This window comes from Daktulosphaira vitifoliae, unplaced genomic scaffold (assembly GCF_025091365.1).
Source record: "Daktulosphaira vitifoliae isolate Bord-2020 unplaced genomic scaffold, ASM2509136v1 Scaffold_5, whole genome shotgun sequence".
Taxonomy (NCBI): Eukaryota; Metazoa; Arthropoda; class Insecta; order Hemiptera; family Phylloxeridae; genus Daktulosphaira; species Daktulosphaira vitifoliae.
In genome coordinates, this window is record NW_026099576.1 from 7,064,324 (window position 1) to 7,088,338 (window position 24,015).

The 24,015-nt window shown below is 26.0% G+C and overlaps 1 protein-coding gene across 3 annotated transcripts; it reads right to left on the reverse strand.

The window, feature by feature from the left end:
- Positions 1-2,245: 2,245 nt before the first annotated feature.
- Positions 2,246-23,928, reverse strand: LOC126908518 (uncharacterized). Of its 3 annotated transcripts, XM_050690674.1 has the most exons (14): positions 23,828-23,928; positions 23,434-23,698; positions 10,734-10,869; positions 10,130-10,334; positions 9,022-9,235; positions 8,839-8,952; positions 8,667-8,773; positions 8,450-8,577; positions 5,713-6,355; positions 5,397-5,650; positions 4,504-5,299; positions 3,000-3,240; positions 2,600-2,937; positions 2,246-2,496 (listed from the first exon to the last, which is right to left on the reverse strand). In XM_050690674.1, exons 2-14 carry the CDS (start codon positions 23,618-23,620, stop codon positions 2,299-2,301), a joined length of 3,561 nt encoding a protein of 1,186 aa, XP_050546631.1. In that variant the 5' UTR covers positions 23,621-23,698; positions 23,828-23,928; the 3' UTR covers positions 2,246-2,298. The 3 variants fall into 3 exon arrangements, with proteins under 3 accessions (XP_050546631.1, XP_050546630.1, XP_050546632.1); XM_050690673.1 differs by having other exon boundaries at positions 23,434-23,888; XM_050690675.1 differs by lacking the exons at positions 23,434-23,698; positions 23,828-23,928 and adding an exon at positions 11,231-11,255.
- Between the last annotated feature and the right edge of the window lie 87 nt (positions 23,929-24,015).

A 24,015-nucleotide genomic window follows, 5' to 3' on the forward strand; every position in this document is an offset into this window, starting at 1 on the left:
ATATTTCCGTTGTTATTATATTTTTGCTACGGGTATTTTTGTTATCTAATTGACCCAATGAAATCCAAATAATTTCTAAAAATCTCTGATAAAATGTAGATAAATACGTGTCGTCGAATCCTATCAAATTATCTTCAATTTTGTTATTTATTTAAAATACCATTTATTTTATAGTAAATAAATATAGTATATTATAAAAAAAGTTAATACTAATATATTAGGCATTTTTTTTAAGTCGGGGGGTGTCCAAACATAGAGGACACCCCCCCAAAATACGCCACTGGTAGTCTCTTCTCGTGAGAAAAAATTTCTTATTCATGTTAATATTATTTTACTATGTAGTTTTATTTGTGGCTGCAATTTATTTTCCCAACCCTCAATTAACCTACTTTTTTCAGCGATATGTCAAATGATTACAACACGTATTTAGTTGAAGATATTACCCTGAAAAATTGAAAAAATCCCTTAATCAAATAAAAAGTAGCTTAACCATCTTTATCCATACAAACTATAAAAATCATTCATTTCTAATAATTTTAAAGTATTTATGGTCGAATTAGATTTGATATGATAAAGTATTCAACTATAAAAGTAGATAATTTTACTTTGTAATTAATTAATTTTTTTCTCAATTTATGTGTGCAACTACTAATCTATAATATTTCAAAAAAATAGAGCTTTTCTGATAAAATTACTATAAATAGTAATTATAAAATTTACTGACTGCATATTAATCTTAACTATTTCATTTTTTTTTCTATTTAATGATGTCAATTTCAAACTTGTAAATTGAGCTAAAAGTTATGGTAATAAATTCNTCAGATATCATCTATACTTGTCCCATCTATGCCTCGTCCACACTGTGCCTCGACCCCACTGTGCTACCGTTTTTTTTTATTATAAACTTTCACTTTAAAGGACGAAAAAAAGTAGGTTAAAAATTATTACTTTTAACATGTTAAAAATAAAAATCAATAATTTGAAAAGAATTAATTATAAAAATTATTTTTATATATTTTTTGAATCTAAGAATTACTAATTTGGATATAATTAAGGAAATAGAAGATGATGTTGCTTTTGTAATTATCCTCTAATTTCATAGAATTAAATATATCTACAGATTTGCATCGAAGCGTTTCTTTTGATAGTTATTTTAATCACTGTTAGATTAAATCTATACTGGACCCAACTACGCCACGTCCCCACTGTGCTGGGTGTTTTTTATAAATTATTGACGACTTTATATAATTATAAAATTATATTCAATTTCGCAACACAATTATAATTTTTAAAAATTACTCAACTATTATTATTATTTTTTTTGTTTCAGATTTTAAAATATTTACTATTCTTGCTACTCCAATTGTTCGATTAAATTTATTTTCAAGATTAAGGAATACATTTTTTTCACTTCATAACACATTATTTTTTAGTAAATTCTCTGTTATATCAATGTTAGAAGGAAATTTTTATCTCGATCATAAATTTTGTAGAATTCAAAGAATATATTTTATGAATTTGAACTTTTGACAGTATACTGTTCCCAAAATCCCCTAATGTAAAATTTTAAAAGTGAATTCATTTAATACATGAACCTTTCATAATTTTAATTGCAAAAGTAAAAATAAAATATTTATATTACACTGTTTCTTAATAAAATTTAAATTACGAGGAAAAGGAAATATTATTAACAATTTAATTAAATAAATAAAAAAATTCAATTTATTTATTTAATAAGTATACTGATCACACTATTGATGACTAAAGTAATACACATAAGTTAGATAATAGACCAATATATGGGAAATTTAAAATAATTTTATTCTGTTTAAAAACATGAGAATGAATTTTAAAACAAAAATTAATTAACTTAATAAGTTTACACTCAGAAAAAAAATATTGGAAATTATTCTAAAAAAGGTATTTAATATTATTAATAATAATAAAATGTGACAAAAATTAATAATCAAGTTAATGTCACTAATAAAAATTATATTAAAACTGAGAGCATATATTTTAATATCACAATTAAATGACCACATTTAATAATGTATATTTTATAATATACTTAATTCTAATAAGTAAACAATAATATTGAAAGATCTTTGTTAAAAATAGAAACATTTACTTTTTAATAAACAATCATAACAAATAATTTTAAATTAAAAAGAGGAATTAAATTATTATCAAAAATATATAGGTTAGGAAACATTATAAATGTTCGAAAAATAAATTATTACACAAATCAACAAATATAATTTCGTTTTATTATCATAATAATGAGTTTCGATTTGGCAGTTAAAATAGAGCTGGTTCTTCTTCAAAATCCTTATCACTTTGTTCAATTCTTCCAATTGTCATTCGTTGGTATGCTTTGCTTTCTTCACCCGTTTGTTTAAAACTTATCAATGGTCGCAGAGCAGATTTTAGTGAAGCAAACAATTTTGGAAATAATATTTCTTGTTGAGCAAGAAGTTGTTTGGTACGATGGCGTTCCTAAAAATTAATAATAAAACATTACCATTTTTAAATTATTGTTTTTTTATATATATATATATATATATATATAAATTCCATTTAAAAATGAAAATTTAATTACCTTTGGTGCTTCAAAGCATGCCGGGCAATTTTCATCAATGATTGGGAGTTTTCTATTTTCAGCAAATTCTCGTAATAATTTTTCTCTAACATAAACAAATGGTCTAATAACTCGTAAATCTCTTTCCTTAACTGAATAATGGGCTTTCATTGATCTTAAACGACCATTATGAAAAGTAGACATTAAAAAACTTTCAGCTAAATCATCTAAATGCTGTCCAAGAGCCAAGACATTATATCGATTAGCTCGTGCAGTGGCATAGAGGCGACCACGTTTCATACGGCTGCAAAAACTACAGATAGAACTACATTCAGCAGAAGTAGCTTGTTCAAGAATATCTAAAATCAATTTTTTTTTTTAATTTTTAAATTTAGAATTAATGAAAAATTTGATAACTTACTTTGTTCTTCATACAAATATTGTATTCCTAAAGCTTTCAAGTATGGTATAAGAGGTCTAGGATTGTAAGCTGAACTGCCAGGATCTACTGTTGCAGCGCCTAAGGTGAAATTTATTCCTTTTGATGAAGCGTAGTATTGATATTGATGAAGAGTATGTAGTAAAGATAAAGAATCTTTTCCACCTGATAGACAGACCATTATACTATCTCCATCACGTATCATATCAAACTCTCGAATTGCCTTTATAATTTTAATAAAGATTAGAGACTAAAAAATGTGTAATACACTAATCTAAACTACAATATTATTTTTTAAATAATTTCTTATATTTGAATAATCATCAATCTAAATATTCTAAATAATCTAAATAATAATATCATCTTTAAAATATTTCTTTATTAAAAATAATTATAATAACTTCAACAATTAAAAACAATATAAGTTAAACTAAAAAAAAAATCTAAGAATAAAAATTAATGAACTAAAGGGATCTATTGATTCCTCTATATTAGAAGACTAAATTAAAGGAGATTTAAAAAATTATGAAAACTATAAAAAGAAACCTTAAATAACAAAATGAAGTAAGATGGTTTGAACATAAAATGTTATTATGTTATCAATAGTTATAATAAATAATATGTGTATTTTTCTATTTGAATTTCCATCCGTAATGTATATAGAGTATTCAGTAAATAAAAAAAAGGGTTTCTATAGTTCTAATTATTTATAACAATTGTCCTGTTTTCTTACTTACTGAACATTTCTGAAATCCTTAATAGCTTTTGATACAGCGAATAATTTGTGTTACTTTTTTTTTAATAATTTTTACAGATTTGGACTACATTAAAAGCATATTTTCTATTATTGTCTCTAATAATAAAAAATTATTTTTAAGTTTTAAATTTTTCAAAATTATAAAAGAGTCAGTTAGTTAGTTGCTCATTTTTTACAAAGTATTTTGTTTGGTCGATAACAATTTTAGATAGAGTAATTAAGTTACAAGCATTTTAATACATAGAGTGGGTATGTAACATGAGTGGAGTATGCATTATAAATATAGTTTTATAATAATAATAATTATAATAAAATAATTATAAATATAGTTTTATAATAGTATTATAAACATACAAGCTGTACCCACTAATACTACATACTCAGTCTATGTATTAAAATGCTTGTAACTTAATAGGTACAATTCAATATCATAAAGTTGTTATTGACTTATTAAATTTTTAGTAAAAAGTCTATTTTTAAATTAAAAAAAAAATAATTTATTCCTTATTGAAGACAAATAATAAAAAATATCCTTTTAACATAGTCCAAAACTGTAAATATTATATAAAAAAAAAAAGTAACTCAAAATACTTACTGGATCAAAAGTTATTAAAAATGTTAGAACATAATAGGATACCATATATAAACAAATAAAATGACAACAAAATTGACAGAATTAATAAATCAGTTGAATATAACTTTAATCATGTTTTTATAAATGCAACTTACTTCAATAGTAGGCTTCCAAATAGGTTTAGGAGGGCAATGCCATCTTGCAACTGAAAAATCAACACTCTTCTGGCAATTCATTTTAACTATACATTCAGTTTTATATTTTTTCAAATTTCGATTAGGTAAATCAGTCTTAACATTAATGCCACTATCTGTCGAACTGAGATTGGGATGTTTTAGATTGTTTTCTTTGTCACTCTCTGAATCTGATTCTTTTTCCATTATCGTATCAGTGTTGTCATCAGATAATGATGATGATGATGCCAATACAGAGCTTACCATATCATGAATCTCAGTTTTCATTTCTGATGCAAACTCAGACAATCGACAAATAACCTTTTCCTCAATACCATTTTGACAAGGAGTAGTGGTAATGACTGGTACAGAATTATTTCTAGCCATATTCTTAATCACTTTTGGTATACTAGAACGTTTTTCTATAACATTTAGACTTTCTGAACTCTCAGACAATGCATTATCAACTGTAGCTATGACTCCTCTGAGTTCAGATTTTATTTCTGTAACAAATTCTTTAGTCATTTCATGGACATAAGCTTGAATATCACCATCTGGTAAATTAGTGTCATTGGAAACACGTGAATCTGAATCACTTAACTCTGTTTGACTACTACATGAACACTGCCTTTCTCGCAATCTTTTAAATTTTGGAGTTGGGTTAGATCCTAAACTATAACATCGATTTCTTTGTGATACAATTTCAACTGGACTTAGATGTTGTTTAGGATTCAACATATCTGAACTGCTACTAGAAGTTCTTAAACGTGCAGACAAACTATATATAAAAAAATGTATTTTTAACAAAATTTTAACTCAAGATTATTAAAAATTATATTTATTAAAATAAATATTAAATAAACAGATTTAAATACCTATTGTCTAAACCACTAGAAAGGCTATTATATCTAGCTAGAGATGAATTTGGTGAAGATGAAGGAGAAGATTCTGAAGTTCGTGGAGAACCACAAAACATTGTTGGAGTGAAAGGAACACTCTGTTTAACATGTCTTGAAGAATGACCTAACAATAAATCTTGAGCTTCACTTGGTAACATAAACCAACGTAGCTTTTCAGTTTCTTCAGTGAACATACTTCTCTGGTCTGGTAATGGAAATCTCTGGGCCATCTATAAATATTATTTGAAAGATTAATATTTTAAAATTTATGAAATAAATAATTCTAAAATACTTTTCTAGCTTTATTAAAAGTATTTCTGGCAGTCTTTAAACATTCAGAAAAATCAGCAGGGCAAGTATTTTGGACAGATGTTTTACGTTCCGGAAAAACCATTTTACCATCTGTATATCTGATAGAACCTAACCACTTTCTATCACGAAAAACGTTATTAGTATGATGTTTCCATTCTCCAGTTTCAGGATTTAGCGTATACTGGGGCAACAATTTCCAACCTTCAGTAGCTACCATTTTTAAGGCTTCAAGCACAAAAGATACTTCATTATCAGACATGAAGTATGGCAGTGAAATACGAGAAAACCCTGGACGAAGCATTTCGAAAGAAGAATGTTCTTCATGTCTCCTTAAATGATGTCTATCAAGACGGTTATCTTCGATCAATATGTTTTCATAATCAATTGCCAATGAATCATCAATACCAAGTAAATCTTGAGCATATGGACCAGCACAAGCACATCCTCCACGAGCTTGCACACCAAAAACATCATTGAGAATAGCACAAATAAAATTATGATGAAGATATGCTCCACGAGGATGACGCACTAATAAAGAAAATATTGGTAACCTTTTAACCGACTGGGAACTATTTCCTAACAATGTTATTTCTGGCATTGTTTGAAGAAATGATAGCACCATTCTGCAAAGATAATAACAATATAATATAAACATTAAAATATAAAATAATAAAGGCAATAATTTTATAAAATATACATATTATTGAAGAGGCAAGGAGAATAAATCTTTTTACAAAAAAAAAAATGTTTATGGTCACATAAAACTTTCTCTCATTTGAAACAATTTTTTATATACATATCTCCCAAAACAAAATCTTAAACAAATAACATAAAATTTTAGTTTTAACAGTGACACACTTCTACTAAAGCAGTAATATGATATTTTAATGTAGGGTGACATGTAATATGTCACAGTAATATGCAAAAAATCATATTATGCCATTACAACTATAGCAGTAATATTTTCAATGATACAAAATGATACCAGAAAATTCAATTGCCACATTATTTATTTATTGAAAAATTTAAATGGGCTAGGCCCAATATATACAAGGAAGACGACAATCAGTTTGTAGAGTAAAGTTTACATGTGCTGTCTGACTTAAATTACAATAATTACAATACAATAAAGTAAAATATAAATTGGTAGAAAAGAATAAAATTACAATTATGTTGAAATGATTATACCATATTCTTAATTTTATAAAAATATTTAAATCACTTAAATTAATTTTTTCAGACTAAAATTTAAACGTCATGCAACTTTATTGTAATAAATTTTATCTTATTCAAAGAAATTTCAAGTTACTACTTTAATCTATAGAAAGTTTTAAAATTTATAATTAAAACCATGTTGAGCTTTAAAGTGTTTAGTTAAATATATAAACATTTACAGAATTTTTTTCTTAGTTTCTGTTTACTGTTATGAGTTTTTACGCATTAAATAAATTTAAAATTATTTTAGTCCCAATTAATTTTTTTTTGAAAAAAATTTAACTCTCAATAACGGCATATTAAAAATTGATGCTCTTTAGTTTATTAATTTTTTTTTGCGAACAAATTTTACCTCTTAATACTGATTTTAGTAAACTAGAAATTTCACTGTGATACAAATAGTATAATTAATATTAATGTAAATCTCACTTCCTTTATATAACATTCAATATTGTTTAAATTAATATTTTAAGTTAAGAATTAATTATTTAAATAGATTTTTNATAACATTCAATATTGTTTAAATTAATATTTTAAGTTAAGAATTAATTATTTAAATAGATTTTTGAAATTATTAAATAAACAACTAAAGCACAAATTGGTTTGAAATAATTCACTAAATATATTGTCCAAAAGTAGAATCTATCAAACAATTTACTAATACAATTAATAGTAATAAACATGTCTGTGCATAGAAAAAATCATTTTAATATAGCTTAATGTAATCTATTTATAACATAGAATAAAAAACTATTGCTATGCAAATGAAAACATAAAAATATATACTGTCTAAAATAATTTAAAAGAACTTTTGATTTATAAAACTGAGCCTTGATGCGGTATTATATACCAAAAAAACGTTATTATATGTTATTAACATAGAAAATAATAACGAACTATTTAAAAAATAAATTGATATAAAACAATCAAAATATTGACACTAAAAAAGTCAATTTTTATTAAATCAACAAATTTGATCAAAAAAAAATACTTCATTTTCGTAAAATAAATAAGTAGCCCAGATCATTGTTTAATAGATTTTGTGTGTCAGTTGTGAGAAAAAGATTGATGACATTGATTCACAACATGTTGGATATTCAATTAAAAACTCAAAAAACGTAAACTTAAATATACTCTTCCCTTTACTACAGTGAACTCCTAACGAGATGTTCAAGGTTTTTCATCAAGTCTTCTAATACAGTAGAAATATAATTTTTGCACATGTTCGTAATATATAGTTCACACATGAACGTTTCGAGAAATAATCAAAATCTTCCAAACCTTTCAAGGCCATAAAATAATCTATGCACATAAAACTTTTAAAATATGCCTTATTTTCAAATAAAACTGATGAATGAGATTGAACTTTTGATCTCAAATGAAGGCTAAAAAAGGTCATTCTAAATTTACCGGTAGACAACCTTAACTGTAATTCTACACCAGCGCTACCCTTTATCTCAAGGACAATTAGCCAATAAATAAAACTCAAATAACACACTTACTTGGTAATTTTTTCTTCTCTAGCCATAATGAATGGTACACCAATATTCTGCTTTAGTTGCATCGCTAAACCCATTCGCACAGATTCGACAATGGCTCCTGTGCCGCCTTCTTCTCGCATTTCTGTATCCTAAAATAAAATAAATAAATAAAAGGATTTATATATATATATATATATATAGTATTCAATAAAAATTCAATATCTTGTTATTAACTAACTTTCAAGTATCGATGATCTTTTCGGGAAACAAAAAATACTGTTCCACCACCGCCACCACCAACAGGTATTTTATTCTTAAACAATTTTTTCTTCGCCACCAAAATACCTGTTCGAAAACACATTTTTTAAGGTAAAAATATTTTCTTATGGTTAATAATCTTTTAATATAACCTGGTGTTTGTATGCCTCCCACGAACTTATGACCCGAAAAAAATATAGCATCCTTGTATACGGCCTGATCGTTAGCCGGGAACAGAGGGTTCATATCCATAAGCACATATGGGGCTACAAAGTCAAATGCAACTATTAACTTACAAAAAACCAATTGATCATGAGTTTTTTACAACGCATTACCCGCAGTGGCGTAATCCCAGAAAGCTAGAGCTCCGTATTGATGTAGAATCAATGTAGTGGCGATATCATCAGCAAGTATACCGGTAATATTAGAAGCAGCAGAAAAACATCCGATCAGCTGGGCAGTTGGACTAACCGACTGATACAACTGGAGTTTACTTTCAAGATCGACCAAGTCAATAAATCCTTCCTTGGTTTCAGCGATACGGACTACCTAACACAGAACATGAGGAATGAGTCCGTTACTGTTCTGTTGAACTATTTATGTCAAACAGCAATGACACTTCTTAAGAACTTGTTCTTATAAATAATGTCAGGTTATAAATAGAACACTGCCGCGTATTTATCAAATAATTTCTAATAGCGTTGAGGATGGTCCCATTAAACACTGTCATCCACATAATTAATACTGTAATAATAGCCTAAGCAATAATTTTGGCTCCTGGTCAGACGTTAAAAAATGCACGATAAAGAAAAAAAATCTCAATTTATAAAAAAATATGATTATTTTACGATAAATAATAAGAGATATTTTTTTGAACAGACGTCAAAGTCAACCGCGATTCCGGCGTCACGTGTATCAGGCATGCTGGACCAACGACCACATGTTGTTTGTCTTCGCCAATCGTCCCACTCAATTGCTAATATTGTATTATTGAATAAAGGTCATGTTTTATAACACCGACGAAGACGTCACGTACGTTTTTTATAGTAGGACCGCTGTTATAGAGTTTACAGATATCTATGTGTAAATACAATATGTTTAAAAATAATAAACGCGGTGTTAAAATATATCTGGAGGAGTGTCACAGACGTTTTCACGGCCACGCAGGATTTCGACAAGGAAAAGAGGGGAGTGTTAGGTGTGAGATGTTGTCCTTGGACATGGATCTTCTTTAGATACGAGGGGAGACGCGAAATTACAAAATTATATTACTATTCGAACCCGAACAATAGAAAGGGAGAAGACTAAAGATGATATAAAATAATTAATAAATTATGCATAATAAAATTACGCGTGCTTATTATTGAAAATAAAAAAAAAAAACATCGCAAATAGTTCTTAATGAGTCTAAATGTGCATTGGTAAAAAAGCTGTTTTACTTACTGTAGCGCCTATTTCCCTCCACGGAAGCAAATTAGAATGGTGTTCATAAGGACCTACTAAAACTACCGGCGCTACTGGATCAGAAGCAAAGTCCAAAGCATGAATCAGTTTATGTATAGCACCAGTACAACCACTGCCCACAAAAATGACTACGTCGTCTTCGGAAGCATGAACAGCATTCCTAATGATGTCTCGGGATTCATGTCTGAATACAAAAGGACGGTATTAGCAAAGAAAACAATTTTAAGATAATAATTAAGCCGTTGTATTTAGGAGAGATCATAAACACTACACTACGCATTCAATCTTTAAGGTCATGGAGGTAATCAAAAGCGTCGGGAAAGGATTAGAGCTTATTTGTTATCACACAAAATGTTAGTACATTATTAACACTGTCGCAATTTTACAAATATGACGAGGGATAGATTTAAGGGATAATGTTGCGAAACGCGTTGATAAATAAGACCGGAATATAAGAAGCCTTGAGCGCTTATAATATGATAAACAATAAAGTTAATTACTAACAGGAAATAAATGCTATCGTTGTCGTAGAGTGAAATTTAACCAAGTTACAAAATGGGGTTAGCTTACATATGGTGTTTACCTATAAAGTGTAGATTGAAGCGAAGTAACGTTAGTTGTCGTGTGTGTGTTGCCATAAACGGGCAACACTTCTCTCAATATGTAGTCTTCAATAAATTGAAGTGATTTTCCGGAAGCCGCGTAGTCGCAGTATACAACTGAAAAATAAATATACACAAATTCTCAATTGAAAATATAATAAATACATTATTTGCACAATAAAAAGAAACCTAATATATCAAAAACTACTCAATTATTATTTATAAATGATATTTGAAATATTTCTTTTTGCACATTTTTTATTGAATAACTTTCCAATCGTTCAATTTATTTGTCTGTAATAATAAGTATGACTTCCGATAAATTGTTATGGAAAGCACGTCGTTTGACCGGATCAAATAACAATGTAGAAATATTAAACCGAAAGAATACTAAGTAAATTACATTCAATTAATAAAAATAAAATAACTAATTTAGAACGCTGGAAAAGAGAAGCCTCATAACAACCGAGACACATACAAAAGCTCATCCAAACCCATTGATAATGCACTGACAATTGAACAATTATAGAATTGACCTGATTTTCGTCTTCGTAACCCTTTTCGTGCTACGTGGATTACAAAACTATCAATATACGTCTAAACTTAATGTAAAATTAGCTACTGTACTAGCAAATATTCGGTAACCAAATTCATTACGTTCAAATTGAAACATGTTTTTTTAGCTTAGAAAACAGAATTTTAATGATGTCATGATTGCGAGGAACGTTAATAAAATAAACTACATGTTTAATAAAAAGCTATGATGATAATACCCACTCATGGGCGCCATCTAAATCGGTAAAACGTGGATCTCTGTAATTTTTTGTCAAACTTGACATGAAATAGTGCTATGGTTTGTTTATTTGTGTTCACACACGACAATAACAACATAAGTAAGGTCGTTAAGCCTGTGCACGGATAGTTATATACTTCTGAGTGAGATATTACTATTTAAAGAAATTAAAACAGTGACAAATTTTTTAACAAACGAATAATTTTTTTATGCGTGAGCATATTTAAATTTAACTTTATACGTGGAAGTAATTACCCGTAGTAATCATAATTATTTATACTTAACGCGTCATATTAGGTAAAAATGCGAACGAGTCAATGGTATAAAATTACACTGCGTATTTATTATGCAAAACGCTATCAAATACAATTACAAAGTCATGCCTACATTGATAAGATTAATAGTTGGCAACAATGAGAGCACATAAAAAACGTACCCTTCACCTTAACCCTATATCATAAAAAGCCTTTAAAGAAAAGTTCACTGTGTAAATTATTATCGTCGTAAACAATTCTCGGTCGAGCTACAATGTCGTAAACACTATTTTTACTTGTTGAAGACCACAATTACAATTATTATACAATATATTTTTTTTAAGTTATTATATACTTAGAGAAAATAAACTGAAATGTTTTGATCGTTTTAAACAGTAAATACATAACAAATAAAATAACAATAAATTTTGTTAAATCATAAAAAACCACTATGAGAGAATTATACGAAATTAGTATAGCTCTTACGCTAGTTATAGTTAAAAATACGGACAATTGAGTTAACGAAGTCCACCACATTAATACAAATTTTGAAGATTTTAAAAATTATTTTCATAGATCACTTTACACGCATACACAAAGCGTGCAAAACTTGAGTAAATAGTAATTACAAAAGGGATCAATTTAAAAAGCTATTACTAAAGTGTTAAATCCAACATGCATTAGGTGCACTAGATTTTAAAACTGTATTTCAAATAATATCGATAGAATTACAAACGACACGAAACAACTTACAAAATAATTAACATCAATTAATCTTTTGATATAGTCAACTTACATTATTATAGGAGCAACAACATAATTGTTAGGCTCTGTAAGGAGAATACAATTTACCAGAATTCATTAAATTGAAATTAAACGGGTCAACGATAAATAACTAATTATTAAATAAAAATAGTAATGAAATTTTCATACAATGTTACGACCACAAACGTACACATAATTAAATGATTCAATTTTATTTATTAGATATGTGATACAGCAAAACGTTAGACTGTGTAAACTAATCGGCGGCAAACGCCTGTTTGTCGATTATGAATTAATTGGAGGATGAATTGAGATCAATAAAAATAGTTATTTAATGGTAATCAATCATCATAGAGCATAATATGTTCCAATCAACCAGCACAACAAATATGTCGATTGTTTTTTCTAGGGTCACTTCAAAACTACAGCATAAAAGAAAAATAACGAATCCCACAAATATCATATCCACAATTTTTTACGCAATACACGATTATATGGACACTCCAGCCAGGCATTTGCACGTCTATTTATACGTTTGTAAATAGAACGGGGGCGGCACAACTGGGAAATCGCCTTCTCCTCCTAATCCACTGCGACAGACTGTAGTAACTGCGCAATTTCTCCATCGCAGCACGCAGTTTCGAGAAGCGTCCTGGCGTAGCTCTGATGTCCTGCAGTTGTCTGATCGACTCCAGTCAAGGTTAAACTAGTAACGACGCTAACCTACCGCGCTCCCTTTACCATAACAACCAAACACGTGCCAAAAAGAGTTAGTAAGTGTGTTATGTCACATAACGCATTCCAGGGGACCCCAAAAGGAATGCGCGTCATCTCGCAACCAAGGCCTAAATAATCGATAAACGCCTTTATTGCCGAAAAAGAGATTCAGAATAGCATATTTGAAAACAAAAATAACCTAGTTTTCATTTACAGATACAAGTGTAACCCAAACAATTACTCTATAGTTATGTTAAATATTTTAAGTTCACCCTATTATTCCACCTAGCAGGAAACTTGATTATATTTTTTTTTAATTTGCAGAAAAAACAGTAGTGACAAAAAATAAACAAATAAATAGAAATAGCATTTTCTATTAAAAAAAATAACGTATTTCTCGATTCGTTTTTATTTATTATAATAAAATATGCTCAATTTTCTTTAAATGAGTTAAAAAACGTATACATAAATGAATAATTTATGTAGTATACGAATGTACTTAAGAATTACTAAACATTTCTTAAAATAAAAACCATTATTATTACATTATATCTGTATTTATTTTGTATCGCTCAAGTCTGNGTTAAATATTTTAAGTTCACCCTATTATTCCACCTAGCAGGAAACTTGATTATATTTTTAACTAAGTTCAGACACCACACGAACAAAAAACATCGTCTTTGTTATGGTTATTTATAATAAAATAATATGCTAGTAACTACTGATTTGAATACGTCAAAGATAACACGTTTCAAAACACACAGATACTGACACAATGTATGAATTATACTACAGCTTAAAATATGAGCTGTGCTTAAGAACTGTTGTTTATAATAGATATTAGATTTCCAACAAGCCTATTCAAAATATGGAACTAATTTAAATGAAAGAAAAGGGTTTTCGAATCGAGATAAATAAAACGAAATATTGTCATTCGAATGGAAATTTTAATTTATAACACAAACAAGTATCAACAAGGACATTTAATTTAAAAATCTACTGTTTTCATCGTCCTATAACTTACAATTTTAATCAACACCTGTCATATTGGTACTAATTCATATTTACATTATCAAGCGATTTAAAATGACGTTTTCATTATTATTTCCAACAAAATTTTAATTTTACAATTTTAAATATAAATTATACAATTATCAACATTTCTAGGTTAAACCTATCAACAAAGGTTTTAAAAATATATACGCTACATTACTATTATTACAATAACACTTCATTGATTATTTCTTCAAGAGTAAAACTACCGCTCACAGTAACACATTCGTAAAATAGTGTAATTAAACATAATTTGCAAACCGTTGTCTAATTAAGCGTAGCTACTGTCACAAGTTATTACATGAAAATAAGTCAAACAAAATTAATAGATAGTTTTATTTACAAAGAAAAGTTTTCAAGTCTATTTTTAAAGGTCAAATACATAAACGAAGAAAATTCATTAAAATTTAAACACTACTACCACATCTAACTTATGTATATAATAGATATATACGTTAAATTATGGTTTTTTCAATTAAGGCAGAGGCGCCTCTGCATTTGAATCGTTATTACTTTGGTAGTAAAAACGATTTTTTTTTTTTATAAATCAAATAATAAAAACTCATGAACTTTTTTCACGGTTATTAAATGAATCATTGTATACACTATTCAGGTATTAGTCATTTATTGATAGTAAATAGGTCGTTGATAATAAGCTTTTTTTGTATGTTTTTAACTAAAATTTTCAACAAAATCAACAATGTTAAAATGGTTTAACAGATTATAAACTGAAAAATAATCTGGACTGAATTAAAATTAAAAAAAAATAATATAATTGATTTATAAGTTATTATTTGATTTAATTATGACAATAGAAGCATTAAATATTACTTTTTATAAAAAAGTTTTAACATATAATCATAACAAATTGAGATTTTAGTTTTCAAAAAGAAATAGTTACAAGATTTTTATTTACATAGAGTTATAGAAGCAATTTAAATAAAACTACTTTAGCGAATACAGTAAATTAATTATGCACGCAAACAATGAAATAAACAACATAAAATTCACAAAATTAGTCATATTTTGATGTTTGATACTCGTTTATTAATTATGAAACTTCCGTTTTCATAAGAGATATGCTAATAAACAAACTATGTGTGATATTATTTAACTTTTTTTAATAAAAGCAATTATATATTAACACGTATTTTTTTACACAAAATTTAAAATGTCATTAAGTTAATGTTTTGCTAATGATAGCTTGTTACGTCAAAATGAAACAATTAAGAGAGGCTAAACGAAATTTAATTATGCAACATATATCACAACATTACCTACTATTATTATATTTTAAATTGCATTTATTGCTAATTGTATTAATGTCTATAATATTACAATAAATCTTAATATTTATTAGCAAACCTATTATTTTTATAAAATAAACATAATTATACTCATTTATTAAAAAAACTTTTTATATATAATATAACACTTAGTAAATGTATACATTTATCTAAATTTAATCGAATGGTCTAGAAACACGTGGTGATGGACACATCATATGTAAGTGGGAATAATGTTTTAATGACCTATAGTATCACTTAAAATGTGTTAATTATTTACTCGGCAATTCGTTAGGTTACATGAACTGACTTAATTCTCGTACAGTAAGTACTGTTCCAGTAAAAATGCAATAAAGTAATAAACGGATTAGCTTTAAAATTATTAAATTATAATAATTAAAGTTTTTAACAGCTAAAATTTTAATTCAAAGTTTTCATGCTATTGAACAAAATGCATTAAATAATCAAGTATAGCGCAAAGACTGTTTGAACACTAAGCCATAACTTCATTATAAGTACAAACATGTAAACCCTATTAATTTCCAAGACAAAAAACATATGTTAAGAATAAAACAGATATGTAAAGAAGTCGTAAATTCATTCACTTAAAATATCCAAATGCTTAAGTTCACAAAAGCATTCAGAGCTGTTTTATTACTACTTTAACAAACAACTAAATTCATTAAGTTGTTTACAAATTAAGTGGTATATAAAATGATTAGTGCACAATTTTACGTTTATGTTTTGTTGATCAAAGGTTTAATAATGATAAAAAAAAAATAATTAATAAATTTAATAGGTAATGTTGATTTTATTCATTCTCGACGAGAACAGTTGGTGCAAGTGTTTATCAAATAATAATGTATAATAAATTTCTCAACAGTCCTTGATTAACATATAAACATATAGCATACGAAATACCTAAGCAATAATGCAAAATAATTGACCTCCAATAAAAACATTCGGATCAATCTTTGGCCTTTTATAATAACATAGTCTCTTGTTTTATAAGAGGATAGACCTAAAGTAGATAAAAGAGACAACTTTAATGCAAATTGAGTGTGATATATTAAGTGTTGCAAACAATCAAGACCCTACAATAAGAGAATTAGTTTACACTTACAAAAATAGGGAATGCTTCAGCCTTCTTCTAAGATTATAATTTTTTAACAAATAGTAAAACAGTTTTTGGTTTACAGCTTGTAACAGTCAACGCAATTATAAGAAGTATTTAATTTATATTATCTAAATTCAATGTTACAGCAATAATATTCTACATAATCAAGACAAAACAAATAATTAAAAATAATGAAGTGAGTACTAGTGTATATTATACACGTTATTATCATAAACGCATTGACATTGAACACCTCTAATGAATGAGAAAAAGACATCCAATAATATTCAGTTTGTTATTTGTGTCTCTTCAATATGTGATAAAAATTACTGTCTACTAATATATTGGCATGCAATGTAATTTCAATATTTACTGTGCGAACGCCATATTAAGTTTGAAAACGATATGCATCATCATTAAATGGATATCAATATGGTCAAACGACTTGTTTTAAATTTTGTTTGCAGTAAAAAGTTGTACAAATTATCAGACATCAGGATATACATTAAATTGGAATATATAATTCAGAAAACCTTGTATTTCTATCTTTTTTTTACCTTCGTATAAAATAACTACCAACGCATAGCAACTATTTCTATACACGTTCTGTTACAGAACGTACGTACCATACCATACCTTTGGTATCTGACGTACAAGGGTACTCGTACTGGTTAAGAGAGGATAAATTATTAAAAGAGAAAAATATTTCTCTGATAAGAGTTATGCAAACAAGTAAAGAAAACTCTAGTTTCAAAATTATATTTTTAAGTCCATCGCATAATGAATATAATTCAAACTTTTAACAATTATCTTTCAATAATTAGAAAAATTGATAGAGGCACATATTCCTTACAAAACTAGGTTATTTATTATTGGATAACTTTTTTTGATAAATAAAGGAAAAAATTTTGAAGCTATTCAAAAAAAAATTTAAATGTCGTGTTAGATATAATATATTTTACAAAGTTTAGTTTATCTTTTTTTTATTACAAATAGTTTGCATATTTCAACATAACGTTTTTAAACAAATAATAACTCATAGCACACTTGTATTGCAAACGGTAGGGCAATTACATATAAATTAGCATATATAAATCGATAAGATTCAAATAGTTTGCCTAGTAAATTTTCGGAACTATTATGAAAAATTCAATTGAATAAAAATTAGTATTTAGGTTATAATGTTTTAACAACTATATTATTTAAACTTAAATAGATTATGAAGTCTTCAAATTTATAGACTTCAATACACAATCATTAAATTTTAATTACTAATAATGATTAATGTATATGGCGAACATCACCCACCCTATTAATGGTACCAACCCAACCCAACCTACCATGGTGGAAATAAGTGATCGGCGTCGCTGGTATACAACATGTTTAAGTAATGAAAAATATGTCAATAACTAGAAATAAAAAAAGGTGTTCTGGTATAGACATCTATATGGTTAATCGTGTAAAATTTTGACGCAACGAGAAAAACCAAAATTAACAAAAAATATATAAAAGTTGTATAAGTTAATTATATGCACGAAACACCCTAACATTGATTATTAATAAAATTCGCTTAACTATGTATTATTAATTTACCCTTAAAGAAAAGCGACACATTTCATATGCAAAACCACACAACAAACATAAGTTAAAAAGAATAAAGCTAACCGACCCGATTTGGGAATACATGTTAAGCTTAAAGTTCCTAAAAGTACATATTTTTGCACTATGAAAACAAATCTAAACAATAAGTAAAAATAAACAATTTACAAAAATTATAAGCTCAAATATATAGGAAACAAAATATTAAAAGTTACAAATAAATAAGTAAATAAACCTCATAAATTGTAAAAAAAACTATGTGGATAATATCAATTAACAGCCGATCGTTTGTTGAAATTATTAAAAAATAATAAAGAAAAAATTTTTCAACGAAAATAACGATTAATTTTCAATTTAGATACTGTCTAAACTACAATAGCAATTAATGTAACCATATTAATATAAACCGAAGAAAATATGAAATAGATTAAATATATCAATATTATATTGCTTATTAGTCTAGACAATATAAGGTAAAAATTTATATACAATATCATAATTATGCTTTTTCTAATAAGCGAATCATTAAAATATAATTTAATCAATGAAGTATTTTAAAATAATACAAAATATAACAATAAGGATTTATTGATATAAAGAATTCAAAATTTTGATATTTTTTAATTCCATAATTTGAAAAATCAAAATATTCATCAATTGTTATATGTTCATTAAATAAAAAGATGTGTAGAATAAATTTGATAAAATCAATAATTTTTACAAAAACAACAAAGGCGTTTTCTAAAAATGGCAACGTTCTGATCAATAAATAACAACTTCTATAAAATTATAGTGCGTCCAGCTAGTAAATTACATTTTAGAAAAAAATTCGTGAATTTTAACTATTACGTCACTAGTTTTATATTTTAATAATATTGCAATTTATGCATATATAAGCAAAACGTATTCACATATTAACAAAAATAAATGCGAGTAAAATAAAACATCGTGTGTTAATCATTTTATATCATGTATTTGCAGAGAACTTAACTGATTAAATGATTAAATTAGAAACTCAATATACGTTCAGAATTTAAAAGTTTCTTAGACGTGTCTTTTATTAATAATTTATAGAAGTCATCATTTAACAAAATGAATAAAAAATAATTTAAGATATTTCAATAATTATAATTAGACAGACAAGTATTGATATACTATTGTACGACTTACATACAACTGCTCAAGACCAAATATTTAATTATTGCATATATATACTCATAACTAATATATAACCATGAATAATTTCTCTAAAATTTTTTATATCATTTATAACTTAACTTGATTTTTATTAATGGAAAGTTTTTAGGTAACCTTAATCACTAATTTTAGTAGTTTTTTTTTTACTTTACAAAATAAAATAATAATAAATTGACTATCATAATAACTAATGAAATTATTCTTTTTGACCCAATAGTTGTTAATGAGTAAAATATATCCATTAAATATAGTTAAATAAAAAAATATTCTAACGTATCATGTTTATTGTAATAAGTATATCAAATACATTAAATATTTAGACAAAAAATTATCAATACTCAACTTAAAAGCCAAATTCAAAATTGTACTGCTCGATACACAAAATTTCATCTACCCTAACCAAATTCCCACTCCTAAATACTAATAAAAACCCATCACTGTGGAGTTGTGCCACAGGGGCAATGCAGCAAAGTTGGGACGTAGAAAAATAGCAGATATCTGACAGTGATCAACACCACTATCATTAAAAAACACATCGATACAAATCTGTTAAATCACAATTTGTGTATTTTTACTTTTACAATTTCTACGATTTAAAAATTAACTCGAATTTTAAATGCTCATTAAATTATTTTGCATAATTGATAATAACATTTTTTTTTCTTTAGTGCCCGATTTTTTCACTTAGTAATATAATCGTCAGGAATTTTTTTTTTTTTAATATTTTAGTACAACCAACAGCTTTAATTTAGTATATATTTAAAGTTGAAAAACCTTCTGGAACATTTATAAAAATCGAGATGAAAAACAGACACGGGTATGCGGTTTCAAATATTCCTGCAATTAGATTTTTCATTAGAATTTTTTAAGTAGCATTCCAAAAGAAAGCTTATTATTTCTGGTGCATTTTGTTAACATTTTTTTTTGGATAAGTGTTTAAAAAAAACTTAGATCAGTTGTAAAATGCAGGTAATTTATTTTAAAATTTTATTTTTTAAGGTAGAGTAATTTGAACTATTTTTAAAATTTCTAAAAATGATGAATTTTTTTAAATTTTTGGTGCTGATTGGTTTAACTATAGTAAAATCGTGTTTTGACATATTGATCAATAAAATTAGTCCAATGAGTAGTAAAAATTTTGATAGACAAACATAAAAAAAATACTCACCATCGCCATAATGGTGATCTCAAACCTAATTGACATCGCTTGTAACTTTTGATAAAATTATCATTTCTTTTTTTTTTTTTTTTTTTTTTTTACGATTTTTGCATTCTTAGACTACTTTTAAAACATGTTTTATTACTTATAACTAATAAGAAAAAAAATTATTCTTTTAAAAATAGCTATTTTTTAGAACTATTCTTACAATAAATTTTAATGGATCAATATCAATTTTAGGACAAATACCCATTGAGTTACAAGAATTTTAATAAAGAGTATATAGAAATGAGAGTGGGTATAGTTCGTACTGGTGTATATTTATAACGCATACTTCACCTGTGTTCCATATACACTCTATGTATTAAAATGCTTGTAACTCAATGAGTATTTGTCCTAAAATTACACCGAGAAAAGTTCTAAAAAATGGCTGTTTTGAAGTTTTAAACAAAATAAATTTTTGTTCTTATTTGTGATAAATAATAAAATATATGCTTTAAACGTAGTTTAAGAAGGCAATAATTATTTTTAAAAAAAATGATTCTTATATCAAAAGTTATAAGAGTTGTTAGTTAGATCTGATAGACTCTGTATTAAAAGATAAACGTTTATTGAAAGCCGATACCTTCACATTAACTATAACTTATTATTTAAGCGCGTACTTAAATAAAACGTTTCCCAATACGAAAAAAATTGTAATTGAGTTAATATCAACAATAATAAATAAAATATTAATAAATATTTTTATAAAATCAAATAGAAGTGAGTTAACTGTTGATAGCCTAGTGAGTAGTGTATTATGTTTAGACGAATGATAATGTATTGAATAATTGATACAGTGCCAATAGTTTACGAGGTTCTTTTGTTTTTAATTCATTTGTCAAATTATCAAGAACTCCATCGTGTATGAATGTATAACATAATATTCATATAAAAGTATATCTAAATGAGATATAATGAGATAATTTTTTTTTTTAATTAGTTCTACATTAATAACTGTTTCTCAGAGAAAATTTTCACTTTAATTTTTATAAAGATTGAATGTTTCTATGATAGTAGGTTTTTATATAAAAATTAGGAAGTGTACATCTAGAAAACTATGAAAAGTCTACTCATAAAATTTGTTATTATATAGTAAATTCAATGTGATAGCATTGACCATTTAACAAATTAATTACATATAATTATTAAAAGTTTATCAACCTACTCGAAAAATTGTAATTGCAGAACTTTTAAGTTTTATTTGAAGTACATATTTAGAAAAAAATTTAATAAGATACAAATAACAATGAAGATAAACATCAGCATAAAATTCAAATACAGAAATGTTTTCTAAAAAAAAAAATATTTATTTAAAAATTTTATAATTAAATAAATGTTTGCCCAAGGGCCGCAATGCTAGTTAGCAAAGACATATTACATATTATTTTTCAAAAAATTCAAGTGAAATTTGTAGTTAAAATGTTCAAACTATTAAGTAATTTATTTATAAATTTCTTTTAAAAGTTAAATTTATTTTTTAGTTTACAATATTAAAATAAATTAATATAAACAATTATACTATTATAGAAAATTAAGATGGATTAAATTTAAATAAATTTAACACCATATAAACATAAATCTAGATACCTAATATATTTATCATAATTGGGTGAAAAGTTCAAGGTATCTAAAATTAAGTTCAATAACTATGTTTTTTTTTACTATAGTGTATTGTATAGTATAGCATATATATTTCATAAAATAAAAAAATGAAACATTTGTTTTTTGCAAAAGTTATTTTAATACTTATATCTTCAACTTGGTATAAAAACTTATTTAAGGTAAATTTTGAACTTGATTGATAAAAAAATTTCTTAAAAATTTGAGATCATTGTAAAAACATTCTTGTTTTTACAACAAATAGTGGTAACAATAAATAAAAAAATAAATAAATATAAAAACCACAGAATTTTTATAACAAGGCAAGGAAAAAAAATTTAAATATTTATTACTGCAACTATTTAATTGCTTGTATATGGTAAATAGATAAAATGCATATTGGCATACTAATAATAATAAGTAAGGAAACACTGAAATATTGTTTGGGCATGTCTTGTTAATACATCAAAATTGAACATCATATTTTTTTTTAAATATTCATATTACATCTGCAGTTGTATAATTATTTTCTCTATTAGATTTAATGAAAAAGTTATTTTGAAAAAAAAAAGGACAACTCTCGTTTTTGCCACGAGATCTGCAAATATAATTTTAAAAACAAATATTTTAGGGACTACAAATAAAATTAAAAGTTTATGATCACTTTTGGTATTTTTTTGGTAATAATCTTGAGATTTTTTAAAAAGATGATAGCAAAAAAAAATTTTTTAGTAATTAATTAATATCTAGCTGAATTTAAATAACACTAGAATTTATTTTAATATAAACATGTTTTATTGAACTACTTACATAAATACTTTATAAAAATTTGATCAAGATTTCTTTATAGAATAGTTATTAAATTTTAACATTAGGTCTAATTATTTTTTTAATAGGTTGGCAAGAGGGGCATTTTCTGGCACGGTCTCCTGCATTGTAATTGTTTGTCATATTGATTTATTTAGAACAAAGAGTTCAAATTAAGTTTCTTAAATAATCATTAAATAAATTTTAACTAAATACTATATATTTACTTTTGTATAATAGGTATATTTGTTCTAATATTAATATTTAACGATATCACATTATTTATATCTCACCTTTTCTCCTTCCAAATGGACCAGAAAAAGTTGAATTTTTTCCAATAATATTGTCATCTACATATTTTAAAAGCCTTGCTGGATCAGCAGACTTATTTGAAGGCTTAAATGCTTTATTGTAGTCATCTGGAAGCGCATAAAATTTCCTATTGGCAAATTTTTTAACAGGATTTTTTATCGAATTCATCACTGTTAATTGATATACTGTATTTATCGCATCACAATTAAGCAGAATGGTAAGTTTTCCAAAATTGCGGATAAAAGCCTTTAAAGTTTAAACGTTTTAATAGTTTTATATATCACGCTAATTGGTCATTAGTTAGCACTAATCAAATTCAGAACTAATCAAAAAATTAAATAAAAGTATTTTTTATTTGTTCAAATTTTGACTTACTATACTGCAAACACACGTTTACTGCATGTTACGAGTCGCAACGTTATCTCATCAATTCTCGCCTCGCCGCTCAATGTACACATATCATATATTCTGTGCAAAAAAACAATAACAAACAGTGCTACCAGTTTTGAATTTATCCAATATTATTGTTGATTCATAGCATACGTCACGATTTTATCATGTTA